This window comes from Lampris incognitus, chromosome 8, assembly GCF_029633865.1.
Source record: "Lampris incognitus isolate fLamInc1 chromosome 8, fLamInc1.hap2, whole genome shotgun sequence".
In the NCBI taxonomy this organism is placed as follows: Eukaryota; Metazoa; Chordata; class Actinopteri; order Lampriformes; family Lampridae; genus Lampris; species Lampris incognitus.
The window spans coordinates 14,069,929-14,089,990 of NC_079218.1; the positions used below are offsets into that span (position 1 = coordinate 14,069,929).

The 20,062-nt window shown below is 44.8% G+C and overlaps 1 protein-coding gene across 1 annotated transcript in view; it reads right to left on the reverse strand.

The window, feature by feature from the left end:
- Window positions 1-1,903: 1,903 nt before the first annotated feature.
- The window catches only part of LOC130117113 (histone-lysine N-methyltransferase, H3 lysine-36 specific-like), a 62,349-nt gene continuing 44,190 nt past the window's right edge, over window positions 1,904-20,062 (reverse strand). Inside the window, exons 19-27 of the mRNA XM_056285261.1 lie at window positions 19,493-19,698; window positions 18,538-18,650; window positions 13,334-13,480; window positions 12,767-12,889; window positions 12,201-12,317; window positions 11,313-11,454; window positions 9,825-9,931; window positions 4,788-4,989; window positions 1,904-2,541 (exon numbers count right to left, since the gene is read on the reverse strand). Coding sequence (XP_056141236.1) covers window positions 1,904-2,541; window positions 4,788-4,989; window positions 9,825-9,931; window positions 11,313-11,454; window positions 12,201-12,317; window positions 12,767-12,889; window positions 13,334-13,480; window positions 18,538-18,650; window positions 19,493-19,698 — 1,795 coding nt within the window. The remainder of the gene's footprint in view (window positions 2,542-4,787; window positions 4,990-9,824; window positions 9,932-11,312; window positions 11,455-12,200; window positions 12,318-12,766; window positions 12,890-13,333; window positions 13,481-18,537; window positions 18,651-19,492; window positions 19,699-20,062) is intronic.

Consider the following 20,062-nt stretch of genomic DNA (forward strand, 5'->3'; position numbering starts at 1 on the left):
CGGCAGAAGGACATTGTCACTGGTCTCCAATCTATCCATCTGTGCAGGACAGTCACAGCCCTGTCGATAATGCAGCTGCTTGGCCAGATGGCCGCGGTCCACCCAGTGGTTCCCCTCAGTCTACCTCACACACATAGGCTGTAGAGATGGATTGCTCACCTGCACCTATACCTGGTGCCATGCAAGAAAAAGTTGCTGGTTGTTCTTCAGTCAGTCAAAGCAGACTTGAGTTACTGGAAAACCCTAGTTCCCTGAGGAGAGGTGTTTGTCTGGGCAGAGTGACATGACACACCTCAGTGTTCATGGAAGTGGATCTTTACACCTCGAGAGAGCACACGTTGTTCTCGATGGTACGCTCTCTATCCACAAGGCAACACAGCACTAGGAGTGGATACATTAACACACTCCCCTTGGCCACAGGGCCTCCTTCATGTATTTCCTCCAGTCCACCTGATCCAGCCGTTTCTGGAAAAAGTGACAATGGAGAGATAATGTCTCATCCTGGTGGCTCTCCTGAACATGTCCACGCCATGGTTCCCAGAGCTAGTCAACCTAGCAGTCAGGACCTCATGTCAGGTGCCACAGATAAGAGGCACACTGTCCCAGGCATTGAAGTGTGCTCTCCCATTGCATGTTTAGTTCTAGGGATATTGTACTGAAAGCCTTTTACCCTCCATCTCATCAGCGTGAACAGAAGCTCTCCCAGCCATCAAATGAAGACAAAACTTAGACGCAGACATGGACAAAGACACTGCATGGACGGTACTGGGTGAGGCCGCCTCAAATATGAATTTGCGCCGCCATCTTCCAACAGCGGCACTGGGTGAGGCTGCTGCAAACCCGAATTCATGCAGCCATCTTCCCACACTGGAAGCGGAAATAGGGGCTTCCCTAGTTTAGTGACAGTTTGTAACTTGCTGCTCAGGCCCTATGCTTCCTGCCGGCTTGGGCTGGGCATTAATGGGCTAATAAACCCAGAGTTTTGCCATTTTAGTTGAGTCATACCTTGTTGGCTTCCCTCTGGGCCTCCTGTCTCTGATATCCAGTGCGAGGCCCTCTAACCTGTTGAGGAATTTAGCCAACATTTAAAATCGTGATTTTCGTTGTTGGAACCATTCAATCAGAGTCTCTCTTCCCCCACACACCCAGGACTACAGCCCTGGTCCCCCCAACTGACAAGTATGCAGGGTGGAACAGTGCTGTCTAGGTGTGCCTTCCTCACACAGGTACTCATAATTATGGGTTCCTATCTGTATGAGGGTCAATTCATGGGCTTTAAGCATGAGGAATACGGGTGTGTTAATTAACCTTGTATCACTAGGATTTCCCTTGTGGAGAATCTCTCCTGGTGTGGTGATAGGATGTTTTTCTCTGTGGGCTCTCTTAGGGCCAGCAGGGGTACAGCCATCTGAGCCAGACAGCAGAGTCTACGTGAAATAGAATGAAGGTTATGAAGGATAACATTCATCCAATGATCGTAGGCAAAGCCATCTCGCTACCCCCCCCCTGCTGTCCCCAGCAGTGTGAAAGAAAGCCGTTGGAAGGAACAGTGGAATTTTCACCAGCCTTATATAGGCCACTGAGTGGGCAGGGCCCAGCAAGTAGGTACATTGTTGCAATTTTCAGTGCGAGTGTACATTGGGCACAGGGACAAACCCATAAGGTGGAGCCAGACAGCCTCACCCACAATCATAGAACTCGGGTTACTCTGCATAACCTTTGTTTCATATATGAAATGAAACAAGATTCGGCAGAGAATTCAGCAAACCAATCGTTTGTGAGAATGTGGGTGAAGACCCCCAGATGCATGCTGATTGGATGGCTGTGATAACAGACAAAGCTTTTTTGTATTTTGATTGATTAGTCTCTGTGTGCAGTGTGCCGAATTACAATTCACTGTGCTTCATTCATCCTCTTCCTCCTCCTCTTCTTCTTCATCTTCATCTTTGATTTCCAGGTATTCCAGTCCTCCATCCTCTAGTCCATCTGTCATCTCCTCCCCTGCTTCACCCTCCTCCCCCTCCAACTCCTCCTCTACCTCTCCCTCCTCTCCTATTAGGTCCTCCTCCACCACATCCCTTTCCTCCTCCTCATACGAGGATATGGGCGAGTACTGCGGCAGGCTGAATGGCAGGGGGCTCCTGGGACAGCTGGAGATGGCAGCAGGGGACACAGGGATGCTGATGGGCAATGGAACTGAGAGTGACGGTAAAGACCTCGAGGGGCCATCAGTGGATCTGGTCCTAAACTCGTCCAGCACTCCTCCCTCAGCAACGTCCGAGGCCACGGGGGAGACCACGGTCACACCTGGGCCCAAGGTCAGTGCCCGGGGTTCGGTAGCATACTCCCGGATCTCACCAGGCTCAAGGGGCTCGGGGCCGCAGGGGTCGTGCTCGCTGCAGGAGAGTTTTCCGTCCAGTTTGGAGATGAAGAGCAGTCCGTCGCGGTGCTGACAGCAGTAGGAACTGGGACACATCTCACAGAAAGATGCCGCCTCTTTGCCACATATGTCACACTGGTGCCATGGGCACTCCCAGCGCCCTGTATACACACACACACACACACACACACACACACACACACACACACACGTACACAGTACAAATAAGATATATGAGGGTAAACAGTCATCAACTGAAGATGGGGATGTGTGGAGGCAATCCAAGATGGAGGATTTGATAGACATTGAAGAAGATTTGGTTTGCCTGTCTTTAGGCTTAAAAACCTGAATCTATGAAAGTGATTATCACGTATCAGATCAGATTCATTAAGACCCAACATGTTAAAACCACCAGGTACTGAGAGAAGCATATAAAATCTCATTACTTCTAACTGGGTGAACTGCATTTGTATTTGTGTAAAAATATCGAGACTTCAGACAGAACTAGAGCAGTGCATTCAGTAGACTGCAGATCTTTGCCAAGCGTACATATCTCCCCTTCTCTGTACATGCGCACATAGATGGAAAAAAAAACAGTGTTTTCCTGACATTACAAGACTTTTGCACAGCGCCCAAGTCAATTAAACGAGAAATATGGAAAGAAAACGTTGCCAATATGCAGCGCTCAAGCTAAAAATATAAAACATTTTGCCTCTCCGCCTGTGGATTTGCAGCCACCTCGGCGGATCCTCACATGAAAGTGACCAAGTCTAATATTAAATGACAGTGATCAGACTACCACAATTTCAAAGCCCTTATTAAGAGACTTCAAATGTGTTTAACCATTGCATATTTCATGATATAAAATGACTGAAGGAAAAAGGCTGCTCTGCTGATTGACTTTCATTCATAAAATAATTGACAATCGTAAAAAAACATATAGCTCAGCCATGGGAAATGTTTTATTGTATCTACTGAGATGATTTCCAGCTGTGACTGTAATTAACCCTACTCTTCAAATTGTATTTTCATAGCAGAATTTTAACATTGGTGTCTATGGCACTTTCCCGTGGTGGTGAGCTGAATACAGTGAATTATTTTTGGTTCATTAGTGTTCCTCCAGTTCTCCTGTGCCGAGATCAGCAGTGAATGATTTGCTGGCTTGTGAAATATGATCAACTTCTTGCTTACTTTTAAGACTCATACCCTAACACATAATTTTTTTGGGTTTCGACACCGTCGCTGCCTGATCTGATTCAAATGTAGATGTAGCTTATTACGCTCTTACTTCACCAACAGAACTTTTTCTGTTGTTCTGGGTAACTCTACCTCTTCAGTGGCTCAGTTGAGTTGTGGTGTCCCTCAAGGCTCAGTTCTTGGCTGCCTTCTCTTTTCTATATACATGCTGCCCCTTGGCCAGGTCATTCAAAATCATGATATGCTCTACCATTTTATGCTGATGACACAACGGTATACATGCCACTAACCCACAGAGCCTAGTGCCCTAGCAAATCTCACAACTTGCCTCTCTGACATTAAATCCTGGATGTCCAAACATTTTCTTAAATTTAATGATGATAAGTCTGAGGTCATTCTGTTTGGTCCCAAAAATTCCATCAGCCATTTTGCTACTAATTTTGATGGTTTGTCAGGTAGTCTTAAACAGGCTGCTAGGAATCTTGGGGTAATATTTGATGCTAACCTCAGTTTTGATAATCAAATCAAACATGTTGTTCAGTCATGTTTTTTCCAGCTCAAACTTATCTCCAAAATTAGGTCATTTTTATCAATTGCCAATCTCCAAAAAGTTGTACATGCTTTTATCGATTGTCGGCTTGACTATTGTAATGCACTTTATTCTGGTATCAGCAAGGGCTCCCTCCACTGTCTGCAGTTGGTACAAAATGCCGCTGCTCGGCTCATTACTGGGACAAGAAGGCATGCTCATATCACTCCTGTGCTTGCCTCCCTACACTGGCTCCCTGTTATATTTTGAAATTATTCTAAAATTTTACAGCTCACTTTTAAGGCTTTAAATGGTCTTGCTCCTTCATACACTTGTGATTTACTGACTTGGTATATATCCCCACTTGACCATTATCATAATAAGGTTGGCCAGGTTCTGTTTGCCAGGTCTGTCCTATTCATGTTGGATGTACTGTCTAAAATTCACATCTCACTGCTACAAAGATAAACTACACACACCATATCAAAAAACCATAACTCATTTCTTATTCATTTATTTTAAAAATTTCAGTAAGATCATTTGAACATTTCATTATTGATATCCCATTCATTTCTTATATTCTTTTTATGATGCAGAAGATAGCAAGCAAAACAGAGAAATGGGAAAAAAGGAGGTGAAGTGATTTTGGCTGACAAAAAGGTTATGGTGTGTTCAGCTGACCTGCAGGTCTCTTGGTGAGGTTGAGGCAGTCGGCATGGTAAACCTTCGGACATCCTGGTCTCTTACAGGAAACCATCTGACCGCCATCACCACAGCTGAAACACTCGTCCTCCCTCTCCTTGGTCACCACCATCTTTTTCTTCTTCTTCCCCTGACCCCTCCTCTTCAGCTTGCGACCCTTTTCGTCAGACGGGGGGTTGTTCTGGGCAATAGGAGAGACATGCCTTTTTTTTTTAATCACATTTTTTGATTGACATGACATGAGACAGATTTGGTAAAAGTTACCTCCCTGTGCTCTATGTCAGTGGTTCTCAGTCAGGTCTTCAAATTCACCCTTTGCAGACACGTCACAATTATCACGTGACGAGGGAGACTGCGCCATGACGGATGGCAGTAAGTGATAGACCGGGAAATTCAAAAGCGAACAACAAAAACAAACAAAATATTGCGACGAATGAGTAGCTATTATAGTTTAAATTTAAGCGATGGCTACCAACAGTCAGAGTAATGTTGTGGAGTTGTCCTGTGAAGTGAGTCACCTTGTAGGACGGCACAAAGAGTGATATGTGGAGAAGCTAGCGATAGCAGGGTTAGCTACCGACCCGTACCTTCTTCCTACCGATGTGTTCACGGATCTAGCAAAATCGTCCAGTCTGCCCGAGTTCAATCCACACGATCTGTACCACTGTGTTACCAACGGAGTGTCCCCATACACAGGTGCTGACCTAAAAGCATACAAAAGTCTGGATGCTTACCAGTTCTTTGTAGCTGGTTGGGTTACAGAATCGCGGTGCTATGCTCACAGCAGGGGGATGTACCTCATAATAGCAAAGGTAAGACATAGCTAGCCAGCTGTGTATGTTTTTAACCTGTTTCCGCTAGGATGCCATCAAAACTCAAATCGACTGTAACCAAAAGCAGCTCATACTTTCCTTGCCATTTCATAGTAGGTTACGCAGTCTTGCCATCTAGCTAGCATTTGGGTCATTCCGTAGAAAGTGTTAAGTTTGAGTCCACAACATTCAAAGGGGACAAGGAGGCATAATAAAACTGTCAGTAATGTTTTCAGTGTCTGAAGCCACTGATTCAAGTGTACTGGTTAGCATGACGCAAAATACAATTAAATAATAAATATACAATTTGTATATTTTTAGCTGTTTTTGTTAAATTACAATCATTTTCTCATGTCCACTCTGACCATTTGTCACATTCATGTAAGGTAACACTTAAAAAATATCACATAAATCTCAGACTTTTATTGTTCTTATGAGCAAAAATACTTCCCTCTTTATATGAAATGTCTTAATTAAATTAAAAATGCATACATTTTGGTTTATATATGTCATTATATATAATTATATATATAGTCAGTTCAGGTTCAGGCCTTGCCTGTTGGCACACTGCGCGGCACAGCAGGAAATCACCATCGTACCATAAAAGTAAAATAAAAACTAGCTTCAAACAACGAAATGTCGAACTATAGCTAACGTGCCTGCTTGTCTTAAATTTGACGCCCAAGTCTTCTGCCGTCTGTCATGACGTTCATATTCCCCGCGAGTGGGACGTGACGTCACGTGCAAAGGGTCAATACTAGTACTGCTGGTTATCTATTCTGCCAGGTAGTTCGTGACATTCATCTGTTATTGCGGTTATTCCAGCCATCTATGTAATCAGATGCAATCTCATATTTTCCTTCACATTTTGGATTGTGTTAAGCACAGAGAAAGAAGAAGTGAACCTGGATTCGCCTTCTTTTTTCATCTTTTTTGGGCTGAAAAAAATTTTTGTATATGGGTCTACGAAGGTAGAACTGATTGTCCTCATGATAACTTAAAAAAAAAAGAAAAGACACCATTACACAGCTGCTGTGAGGGATAAAATCTGTAATTTCTCTTACGTCCACATTACCATCAACCCCTTCTGAATTGTCTACACCATATGGGGGCATGAAAGATGACCAGTCCCATGTCACGTAGGCATCCAGAAAGACAGACCAATAAAATATAAGGCAAGTAGAAAGATGACACACCGGCATTAGCCAGCTAAACTCTCTGGGTAGACACCTCCATCACTGTCCTCTACATCTACACCCCTTTATATCCTTTATACATGGGCTCCTCCATCACTGTCCTCTACATCTACACCCCTTTATACTAGACTCACAAGTCAGTCTCTAAATTCTTCGCTCAACTAGGGACGAGGACAATCTCCCAGCTTTCATTGTTGAAACTGGGTGGAAACAATTAGAGTTAAAAAAAAAACACATTGCAAAACCAGTCCAAAGTCTTTAGGGCGGCCCTTCATATTTGGGCGGTGACGTGCAGGAGTAATTTGCTTGTAAACACTGTTGTACCAGCAACACGTGCATTATAGGATGGTTCAGCCGCAGTCATTGAAGAAAACTACCAAAGTTTGTTGATGTTCATCACATTTGCGGCAGCACATATTCATCGGTTAAGAACAAACACAATTTTCATTAGGACCTGATTGTTTCATCTGGCGGGACCACACATCTGCTTTGGAGGACATTACAGGACAAGTTGGGAGACGGCATTGGTTATATTATAGCCAACATATCTTTCTTGTCCTTGGTTAAGTTTTAAACAAAGTCGCTATAATCAAGAAGGTTGAATCAGTTCATCTGGACACAACGTTTATTGAGAGACATGTTTCATCACTCATCTACGCAGGACTACGGCTGGACTACAGCAACTCCCTCCTTGCTGGCACCCCGGCGTCGGCCATCAGACCTCTGGAGCTTGTTCAGAAAGCTGCAGCTGGTCTGGTGTTCAACTGCCCTACGTTCCCCCACACAACTCCCCTTCTCATGTCCCTACACTGGCTCCCAGTAGCTGCTCGCACCCAGTTTAAGAGTCTGGTGCTAGCCTACAGGGCAGTGAAAGGAACAGCTCCTTCCTATCTCCAGGCCATGGTCAAGCCCTACGCCCCCGCCCGACCACTTCGCTCTGCTGCCTCGGGACGCCTGGTTGCCCCGTCGCTCAGAGGCCCTTGCTGCCGATCGACCCGGTCACGGCTCTTTTCTGTCCTGGTCCCACAGTGGTGGAATGAACTCCCCACTGATGTCAGGACAGCGGAGTCACTGCCCTTCTTTTGGCGCAGGTTGAAAACTCACCTCTTCAAGAACTACTACCCTGTTACTTGTTCTTAGCACTTATTGTATTCATTCATTTCAACAACAAAAAAATCTCTTTCTTGCACTTTTACTTTAGCACTGGTTTTGCTCTTAGATGCTTGTTTAGATGCACTTATGACCTCTGATGACTAGTAGTTCTCCTGATTTCCCACATTAAATGCACTTATTGTAAGTCGCTTTGGATAAAAGCGTTGGCTAAATGACTGTAATGTAATGTAATGTAATCTAAGTGACCTCTTCAGTCTCAACTGACTGCAGTTACCCCCCCCCTTATAAACAATAATGTTGCATAATGACTGAAAACAAAGATCAGTTTCATATGCAAATTGACGTGACCATTAACAAGCGTTACAATGGCCATGTGTACTATTCACAGAGGATTTCGGAATGTTGGCAATCACATTAATGTGGTCCGTCAAATGTGGTACATCCTGAGATTTAACTTTAAACCAGGTGTTGTCCACAAATCTGAACCAATGGCTAGGTGGTGTCCCTGGATAGGACATCAGAGCCCTCTTTTCCACTTCCTCCATATACAAGTTGGCCTCTACAGGTGAGACTGGGGAACCCATAGCACAGCCATGCCTCTGCCTACAGTACTGCCCCCTGTATGTGAAGTACGTGGACTGAAGACACAGTTTCAGGAGCAGACACACATGGTCAGTGTTAAGGGTGGTCCTATTGTTAAGGGTGGGGTCGTTTTGTAATTTCATATGGACTATCTCCACTGCTTCATCAACAGGAACGCATGTGAAGAGAGACTTAACATCATAAGAAACCATTGTTTCATCCCCCCTCCATAATGATGTCCCTCACCTTATCCACAAAATCCATAGTGTTCTGAATGTGACATTCTTTCTCATGACATCGCCATCTTACAACGCTGTGATTGCCAACATTCCCAAATCCTCTGTGAATAGTACACATGGCCACTGAAACTCTAGTTACTGGTCACACCCATATTTGCATATGAAACTGATCATTGTTTTCGGTCGTTATGCCACTGTATTGTTTATAAGGGTGGGGATACCTGCAGTCAGTTTGGACTGAAGAGGTCCCTTACGCCCCTTTTCCACTCCATAGTACTGGCTCAACTCGACTCGACGTGTCGTTTTCCATCACCATAACAGTACCCCCTCAGTGTAGCTGGCCATCATTGATTTTGGTACCCGCTCCAGTTTTTTGTGGAACCTCGACACAGGTGGTAACAGTTACCAAAATGCCGGTACTTTCCGGTAATGGAAAATGAAAAAGTCGAGTCGAGTTGAGCCGGTACCATGTAGAGGAAAAGGGGCAAAAGATGAGTGATGAAACATTTCTCTCAATGAACGTTGTGTCCAAATGAACTGACTCAACTTTCTTTAATGTTCTTACCTGGATTATTGAGCATGCATGAATACAGATTCTCTTTAACATTACTTATGTTACTAATTTTGCAACTATCTGTGTGCAGTAAGTGCTGGTGGTCGATCTAGTCTTTTAAATCTATAACCACTTCGGTTCAATTCATTTTGACAGAGAAACTGATGTTCTCCTGCCAATAAAGCTGTTCTACATTGCCTACATGTACCAAAATTAATTGCAGAAGAGTTTCCCATTGGTGGAGATTAGAAAACGAACATGTCAGCTAATCAGACTTGTGATTCTTCCATCATCCACTGATGTCAATGGACAGCAGAAATAAGACAGTTTGTTACAGTGGGCCATAGTAATACAACACTGAAAAGTATTGCATACGTTACAGAAATGCCACCACTATAATTAATATATATTGAAATATGGCTGAAAATTTGTGAAATTTCCCCTTCAGCCAGATCCCTTCCACTTCCACCAGACCATGTTTATCATATCAAACACACTCCCACATCTTTTCCTCCTCTAACCTTTGGCCTGACTCCAAGAAAACCGCTGCAGTTCGGAGCGCCACATTTGCAGACAGTTTTTCCGTTCCCCAAACACTCCAGGTTGTAGTTGAAGGTGAGTTCTGTGCCTGGAAACAAAGAGACACAGCACGTTGAGCCATTTAACATGAATTCAGTTTTGAAATAAACTAAATCCTCACGAGTACAGAGGCCACACAGCCCCGGATGGCAGATACTGCACTGGCGGAAAGAGCACTTCGGCTGACAGTCCAAAGACGTCAGGATCACTACGCATGCTGCCATCAAAGTATGAAGCTAAGCTTAAAGTGGATGTGTCATCAGCTGGGTGTGTCTATGATCTGGATTCAGACAACACATTGTTCCAGATACAACAAAACACCACAATCCAAGACATTTAAGATAATAAAAAAAAGGACACACGAGGACAAGAATTCCTATTTTCCTTTGCTCCTTATTACAAAAATCTCTTTACAGACACATCACCATTTACACCCCGAGAACCCTTCAAACTCCTCATAGAAATTGACTTTTCGGAGTTCGGTATTTCCACTCAGTTTATCTTATTTGCAACTTAAAATTGCATTTAAGTGACGTGATGAAACTAGAGCCACATTTCTGACAAAGACACGGGACGTTTCCTTGTTCAGTCCAAATGTCTAGTTTCTGAAAGCTTTAAAACATTTATTTTACATTTCTCTTAAAATATGTAAGCATCTTCATGTCTTCATTACAGCAGACTTAAAAGTTGGTCTTTGGGTAGTCTTTTAGAAGGAGCAGAAATTCACTGGTAAAAAATCCAGTATGAGCAGTCCATGTCATCAAGGACCATTAAATCAGCTCATTATCACGAAATCATCATTATTCATCATTAAATCAACATGTTTTAGCCTATTTAATACAAATCACATATTCTTGATATTGCTCCCAATTATCTCCAAAGCATAACATGTTTTAAAAATCTGAATGCAATTTTCCCACCATCGAGAAAGCCATCCAGAAAAAAAAAATCAATTTACAGACTTGAGGCTTATTTCAGATAGATAATCCATCACAGTGACTAGAGTCAACTTCAGTTTTTTGTCAAAATTACATTATCATTGAGAGGTAATAAAGCTGAAAAAGTAAGTTTTTTTAAGGAAAAAAATTAAGTTTTACGAGTAAAATTCAAACTCTGATTTCTTCATGGTAACATGAATGTTAGCCAGAGAAGCACAGAATTTTCTAGATGGTTTATCACCTGAATGTCTAAATTAAACGATATAAGGGAAATCAAGTAATATCTCAAAAATATATATAAAAAAAGGGAAAAAAACTATTTCACACTTTGGAAAATAATCAGAAATAATGTAAAATATACTTCTGTGGTAAATGTGTTAACACACACAAAAAATCCACATGTACTTTAAGTAATTTTGGACTAAAAAAGAATAGATAAGGAGGAGAATTACCTTAAATGCAATTAAGAAACATGTTTTGTGGTGCGCTCACCTGCAGTGACATCAATGAGGGCGAAGAGCCCCACCCGGGTGTCTCCGCTCACCGTCCACTTCTGCGTCTCACAGTTGGGCTGACAGCTGTGGTTCATGAAGCGCGCCTCGTTGCCTTTGGGCCCGGCATCGATGATCCGGTCCTGCAACACATGCACAGACCCCCTTCACACCCAGTATTGACATGGATCCTGGGTGATTTAACCAAAGAAAATGGTGTAAAATCCAGAGGAAAAAAAAAAAGCCCCTCAGACATACTGACGGCTCTGGAGGTGATCAGAGATGCAAACCTTGAAAAACTATGAAGGCACATCAGGCGGCAGGCGGCTTCGACGGCATCGTACGTTTTATGAATGGATTTCCAGAAAACTGATGGAAGGGGAACACGTCAAACTATGTTTTTTACCAGGAAAGGACAAAGTGACGAAAAAGAGGGAAGGTCGCTTCCGTCTCTGTGTTTCCATGAGGGAATGACTCCCCGGGATTTAGACACCACATTAATACCAGCTGGAATCACGTCTCCATGCAATCTGGATGTGGAACCATGCCGGGTGTGAACAGGATCATAAATATCAGAGATGCGATCAGGTCCATGAAAAAGTGGTGATGTGTGTCTTCTGTTTTATTGTGTTAAGGCTACCATGTCAATAAAAATCAACATTCTGCCTTTAACTTCAGGGTATTTATCTACCACAGCAGCCTACACGGTGTTTGCACCACTGTATTCTAGTTTTAGTAACGGACAAAAACACACTGTCTTTCAAAAAGACAAGACATTAGCAAGCTGTACACCAGAGGGGTCCTCCTGCAAATCATTGGAATACTACCACATTTGACCACCAGGGGTGCGTTGTTTGTGTTTTTTTTGTTGTTGTTTTGTTTGCTCTACCTTGTCCAGTGTAAGCATGTAGAAATTGCAGATGTCGTTCTCCTGGGCGTGTCGGATCCTCGACCTGCATTCCTCCTCGTCGATAACCTCGCCAACATACTCGCTCACAAATTCGCCCTGGGAGTGGAGACGGTTAGAATGACGTTTGCTGGATCCAACACCCAGGTCAGGTTAACCGAGTACGGGTGGGTAGTGCTGGCATGGGCACAGCCGCTCTGAGTGGAGCTAATAAATGGGAATGTGTGTCATGTTGGACAGATGGGCTTTTCATTTAGCAGTGAGGCTGCAGGTCACCTCTAGCAAGTCGGTACAGAGCACGGAAATGGAATAAACGACCCTTTAACCCACCACAGGCAAATTCTCCAGTGTCTAAATCATAATCAAAAAGCTGTTTGTACACTTTACAATTCACTCTCAAAATAACAGGACTTGTACAATATTTTGTGGCGTGTGATGTATTTCTCAATCAGTCTTGTTGTTAACCCCTAACGGTGCGGACGGGCGTCAACGACGCCACAACAGCAGCAGTACTTACAGGCTAATATGAGTAGTACCACTGTGTTTACCTTCTTGATATCATGGACGCAGCGGAGGCCCCAGCCTCGTGACAGTGTCCTGAAGATCTCCACCCGGCTGTACTGCCGCTTGGTGAAGGCCTGGTTGAGGCAGCGCTCGCCTGCCGGGCAAACCTGCAGAGCGGTGCTTAAAGAGTCACTTCCAAACAGAAAAAAAAAACCACACACACACACATACAGAACTCACGACAACGGTTTAATTTAAACTAAATGTCTTTGTGAACGTCTGGGTGTAGCGATGCACCAGCCTTTGTTTCCCTCAGGCCATTTATACAACAGTGCTGAAGTTGCGTAGAGGAAAAAAAACTAAACACGCCAATCTAGGACAGTTTTGCAGAAGCTTGTATAAAGTGAGAAAAGATGATGCGTCTAAGGACTTTATGCCACAATAAACAATGGAAACAATTTCTTTGGTCGAAAATAATTATTGTCAGCTCTTTGTCCGCTGAATGTTTTTGATGCCGCAGTCCTGCATACAGGGAAGTTATTAAACTGCTTGAAACGGGAAAATGAAAACGTAACTGCTCCTTCTTGTTTTCGGAGCCGTGATGTGCTCACCTGCGGGTGACACTCGTACAGCAGCATGCGGTTGATGCACTCTGACTCCATTCCACATGGATTCTCATCCGTCGCCTTGCAGTTACACCGCGGGATCTCTGACAGGTCAGCTGTGATGATCTGCACCTTTCCTATTGGTCGATTCACCTAAGGGGGGGGGTAAAGGGTCGAAGTCAAAAAACGGCTTTGCACATGCCAGGGCGGTGACTTGCTGGGATGCCGGCACTGAGAAAACATTCAAAGAAGTCAAAGGTCTGCCGAGGTATTCAAGTTCAGAAGGCAGTAGTGACATGAAGGTCGTAATGGGGGTCTTATACACAATCCTAGGAAAATAAATCAGAACAAATTCCAGAATTTTGTTCTGAAAGAGGCTTTAGAGAAAATATCTGGCTGTCACAAATCACACATACAGACGGATGACAAATTAAAGGCAAAACCTACATAAAGCATCTTTGTAAGGTGTCGGGCCACCATGAGCCTCTAGAAAAGCTTCAACGCCCCTCATCACAAGGTGTTTTTACACAGAGATCATGCAATAGGGGCGTAGTAGAGACTCGTCTTTACGCCTGCTGTTTTTTCTTTCCTTTTACATTGAACCAAACATCCATCCATCCATCCATCCATTATCCAAAACGCTTATCCTGCTCTCAGGGTCACAGGGATGCTGGAGCCTATCCCAGCAGTCATTGGGCGGCAGGCAGGGAGACACCCTGGACAGGCCACCACAGGGCCCACACACACACACCTCGGGACAATTTAGTAGGCCAACTCACCTGACCTACATGTCTATGGACTGTTGGAGGAAAACGGCGCACCCAGAGGAAACCCACGCAGACACGGGGAGAACATGCAAACTCCACACAGAGGATGACCCGGGACAACCCCCAAGGTCGTCCCGGGGCTCGAACCCAGGATGTTCTTGCTGTGAGGTGACCGCGCTAACCACTGCGCCACCGTGTCGCCTGAACCAAACAAAGGCGGCATAACCACACCCCAGTGTGTGATGTTACACAGCATGCCAGCATTCCAGAAGCAGAGGCGTCGTGACATGTAGAGGAAACGACCACCCTGAACTGAAGGGGGGCCCTAAGAGTAGATGTGTCACCATCTTACAATGCTGTGATTGCAAACATTCCCAAATCCTCTGTGAATAGTACACATGGCCATTGAAACTCTAGTTAATGGTCACACCCATATTTGCATATGAAACTGGTCGTTGTGTTCAGTCGTTATGCCACTGTATTGTTTATAAGGGTAGAGACACCTGCAAGTCAGTTTAGACTGAAGAGGTCCCTTAGACGAGTGATGAGACGTAGCTGTCAATAAGCATTGTATCCAGATGAACTGATTCAACTTTCTTTGAGTCACGACATGAAACACAACAGCGTCGGCTGTCCTGTCCTGCCTGCTGTCCCGTCCTGCTGGCTGTCCTGTCCTGCTGGCTGTCCCATCCTGCTGGCTGTCCCGTCCTGCCGGCTGTCCCATTCTGCCGGCTGTCCCGTCCTGCCGGCTGTCCCGTCCTGCTGCCTGTCCCATCCTGCTGGCTGTCCCATCCTGCTGGCTGTCCCATTCTGCCGGCTGTCCCGTCCTGCTGGCTGTCCCATCCTGCTGGCTGTCCCGTCCTGCCGGCTGTTCCATTCTGCCGGCTGTTCCGTCCTGCTGGCTGTCTCTTCTACACAGACGTCGATCCAGCTTTGTGACTACCTCCCCTGCTGGCTTAATGCCACAACAACAATGACCCCATTCCGTCTTTGTACCTTTTACACAGGATGGCGAAGCAGCTTAATGGTGCAACATTCCTGCCTTGAAAAGGCCCTGTAAAAAACCTCGTGGATTCTACAAGTCTCTGGACTCTACTGGAGGGATGGACACCATTCTTCCAAAAGATATTCCCTCATTTGGTGTTTGATGATGGTGGTGAAGAGTGCTGTCTAATACATCGATCCAAAATCTCCCATAGGTGTTCAGCTGGGTTGAGATCTGGTGACTGTGAAGGCCACAGCATATGATTTACATCATCTTCATCCTCAACAAACCATTCAGTGACCCCTCGTGCCCTGTGGATGGGGGCGTTGTCCTCCTGGAAGAGACCACTCCCATCAGGACAGAAATGTTTTATCATAGGATAAAGGTGAGCACTCAGAATAACTGTATTGATTTGTGGTGACCCTTCCCTCTAAGGGGACAAGTGGACCCACCCATGCCAGGAAAATGCCCCTCACAGCATAACAGAGCCCCTGGACCCGCTTGCTGACTGTAGGGGTCAAGCATTCACGTTTTTCCCAGAAAGTTGAATCAGTTCATTTGGACACAGGGTTTAGTGGGAGAAACATTTCATAACTCATCTAAGTGGCTTGGTCAGTCTCAGCTGACTGGTATCCCCAGTTGAATAATGTCCAAAACCAACGATCGGTTTCATATGCAAATTGACGTGACCATTAAATAGAGTTAAAATGGCCATGTGTACTATTCACAGAGGGTTGGGGAATACTGGCAATCACAGCATAGTAAGATGGTGAAAGGTGTACTCTTAAACCCCCAGGGATTGCCGTTCCCTCTTCACATAGATGGCCTCTTTGACTCCCTGTCCAAACCAGTATTCCTCCCTATCAAGAATGTGCACATCCTCATCCTCGAAAGAGTGGCCACTGGCCTGTAGATGGGTGTAGGCTGCGGAGTCCTGGCCTGGTGTGTTAGCTCTCCTGTGTTGTGCCATCCTCTTGGCCAGAGCTTGTTTAGTTTCCCCGATGTACAAGTCATGGCAATCATCCAGTATACACTATATTGCTCTGATTATACCAGGGGACCAGATCCTTGGGGTGGACCAACTTCTGGCGCAGCGTATTTTGGAGTTTGAAAGCAATCGAGATGGGGTGTTTGGAAAATATGTGTCTCAACTCTTCTGACACTCCTGCCACATACGGAATCACCACTGGTTTACACTTAGACAGCTGTTGTCCTCCTCTATTCGATCGGCTGGTGCACTGTTTGGGCGTCTTCCTGGCTTTGACAAATGCCCAGTCAGGTTAAACACACTTAACCATGACATGTCTAATGTGGGATTTCTCCCCTTCCCCGGCCGCTGTGTCGGTGGGGACGTTGTCAGCTCGGTGGTGCAGCATCCTGATGACTCCTAGTTTGTGCTCCAGTGGATGATGAGAGTCAAACCATATGTACTGATCAGTATGTGTTGGTTTATAGTAAACATCAAATATAAAATGTCCCCCATCACCAATTGCAATTTCACAGTCTAAGGAGGCGAACCTGTCATTTTTCACATCCTCCCTGGTGAACTTGATGTGGTTGTCCACAGAGTAATGTGGTTGTTGAAATGTGCTACATCCTGAGATTTAATTTTAACCCAGGTGTCATCCACAAATCTGAACCAGTGACTATGTGGTGTCCCTGGTTAGGACATCAGAGCCCTCTTTTCCACTTCCTCCATATACAAGTTGGCCACTTTAGGTGAGACTGGGGAACTCATAGCACACCAATGCTTCTGCCTATAGTACTGCCCCCTGTATGTGAAGTATGTGGACTGAAGACACAGCTTCAGGAGCAGACACACTTGGTCAGTGTTAAGGGTGGTCCTGTTGTTAAGGGTGGGGTCGTCCTGTAATTTCATATGGATGACCTCCACTGCTTCATCAACAGGAAGACAAACTTAACATCTTAAGAGACCATTGTTTCATCCTCCCTCCATATTGATGTCCCTCACCTTATCCACAAAATCCATAGTGTTCTGAATGTTACGTTCATTACTGCCTCCCAGCGGGATAAGAATAGAAGCCAGAAACTTCGAGGTGTTTTACATCACTGAGTTAATCATACTAACAATAGGCCGTAATGGCACATCCTGTTTATGCATCTTGGGTAAACCATACAGACTAGGTGTAGCTTCCCCTGGGTATAATCTATGGTACAAAATCATGTCAATAGCATTGTCCTGTTTTAACAGCTTCAGACAATCCATTACCTTTTTCTTGTAACCACTGCCTGGATCTTGTTTCAGGGGCTCGTAAGTATTCATGTCACTAAGTAACATCATAACTTTCTCATGATAGTCTGTCTGGTCTAATACAACAGTGCATCTGCCTTGGTCTGCTGGAAGGATGATGATGTTGTCCTTACTGAGAGTCATAATAACTTTCTTCTCATCTGTACTGATGTTGGACAGATGTGCCTTCGCATTGCTGAGACAGCCTGAAACTTCCGTCTGCAGTTGCTCCGCTTCCGGGTCCGCAATGTTGTTGTTACGGATCGCTGATTCCGTGGCTGTAGGATTTGCCTCAGCGTGACAGCAAATTCAAATAATTAAAGCCCCTTAACAAACCTTCCGCCTAGTTGTCCATCCATCCATTATCCGAACCGCTTATCCTGCTCTCAGGGTCGCAGGGATGCTGGAGCCTATCCCAGCAGTCATTGGGCGGCAGGCAGGGAGACACCCTGGACAGGCTGCCAGGCTATCACACAGGGCCCACACACAAACACACACACACACACACATTCATACCTAGGGGCAATTTAGTACGGCTGATTTACCTGACCTACATGTCTTTGGACTGTGGGAGGAAACCAGAGCACCCGGAGAAAACCCATACAGACACGGGGAGAACATGCAAACTCCACACAGAGGACGACCTGGGACGAACCCCAAGGTTGAACTATCCCGGGGCTCGAACCCAGAACCTTCTTGCTGTGAGGCGACCACGCTAACCACTGCACCACCGTGCCGCCGCCCCCTCCTAATCGTCAGGATGATTAAATCGTTTCAGAACACCAATGAGCTTCTGGTAATAAATGAGATCGTCTAATACTCTGATCTGAGTGAACAGTCAATGAATTGCCATCATCAGTCTGTTAGTTGGTCTGTTTTAGGATAGTTGCCTAGAAACATCATGCTAGTTAGCGATAGCTAGCTGTCACTAAAGTCTTGTGAACTCAGCCTCCTGAGAATCGACACGAAAAGTTATATCAAATGATACCTCTGAAGCAAATCACACACAAACTGACAAACCATTACTATATGTACACATATTTACAAGCATTATATACGATACTGTGAGGGTGAATACATCATTTAACGTGGGTGGAAGTGGTTGGGGCATCCACCCATTGTACTGCACAGGGAACAGGGAATCGAACCCCTTCCCACATTTCATCTCTTCTCATTCAGCTCCACAGACCATTAACACACCACTGACCTTGATGTGTCGGTACGGTGGAGGTTTCCGGTCGTTCTTTCTGTCCTCCTGGAGCTGCCGCATCTCCTTCTCAGCCTGCAGCTCACGGAAACGAACCGCCGCTTCCTCCAACGCTAAAGAGGTGATACGAGCATCCAGTAAGACGAAAACCAAACCGACTTGTCTAGTTCGACAGACAAATATAGTCGGTGATATGGTAATAATGACAAATCACTGACCCTCTGTCTAGCTTTAAGCTGCTGACGGCACCTTTTCTCTCCTTTCAGCTTTCCACACAAGCACTCAGTTTCAGTCTACACCCATCTCACACTTAAATATCGATCATTCAGCTCCAATTTAGATCAGGGTTAATTACATTTGTCCCCCATGAGCATAAAACACAAAAGTTGTGTTTTACTTTTTGAAAAAAAAAAAGAAGTAAATTAGAGATGGACAGTTTTGAGGGTGTGAGGGCAACTTACATATGTATGTTGCTTACTTTTAATCGTTGATCACAGATCAGCTATACAATGATGACATCGTCTGAATGGATGCCCGAGGGCTCATGTTTAGCAGGACAAAGGTGGCGTTAAAAGTGCCTCTTCTTTGTAAATATGGTAAGGGCCTCATCACAGAGGAATGTGTGAAAGCCCCTTGAGTATCATGGGAGGAGGTCCTGGCAGGAGGCAGGATGAGGGAGAGACTCTGGGTATGCACCATTGTGGTAGAAGCTACCTCCTCTCAATGACAAAGAGACTCTGGGTACATATCATCATAATTGAAACAATGGGCAGAAAAAAATTGGGGGTTTCCCCTATTTTTCCCCTTTGTTAAAGGCGTCTGAGCTTGTGCGTCTGTTCGTTGAACACATATTAAACTCATGTGACAAAACTGTAAGAGACTTTTGTCTCGCTCCTCATTTAATGTCAGAGTGAAATTAAGTAATGCTACGACAGAGGAGCATCCAATACGCAACCTTTCTTGTAAAGGGCGTCAACACCCTTTCCCATCTTCTCCTTGCTGTTGGCGTCCACGTCCATGTAAGGGAAAACCCGAGCCTGGTAGGTCCACAGGTAGTCATTGGATCCGAAGAAGTGGACGGGGAACTCGCCCACGTCGTGCCTCATCCGCTGGATGTTCTCTGGGATGCTTTTCGGGTGGCTGACCTCGGCTGGCCACCACCTGGATGGCAGAGGAGGGAGGCCGAATGACAACGATCAGATTTTATTCTACTCAGATTCCATTCATTCTTTACCCGGACTTGACCCCTTTCGGAGTTCTGCTGGGCTGTAGCTTTTCTGAACAACATGGCCAACAAACATAATTCAGTCATACTTCCATTCTTTTTTTTTTATCCCATTTATTTTTTATCCAATTTATTTATTTTTCTATTATATTTTTTTCTTTTTAATTTGGCTTTTGGACAGACAACAAAATGAACCAACATAAAAATAAGCCATGAATAAATAAATAAATAAGAGCAGTATGCAGTTTTGGACTCTACATAGCAGAAGTGCCAACATAAGCTTCTCCAGGTCCACTATAA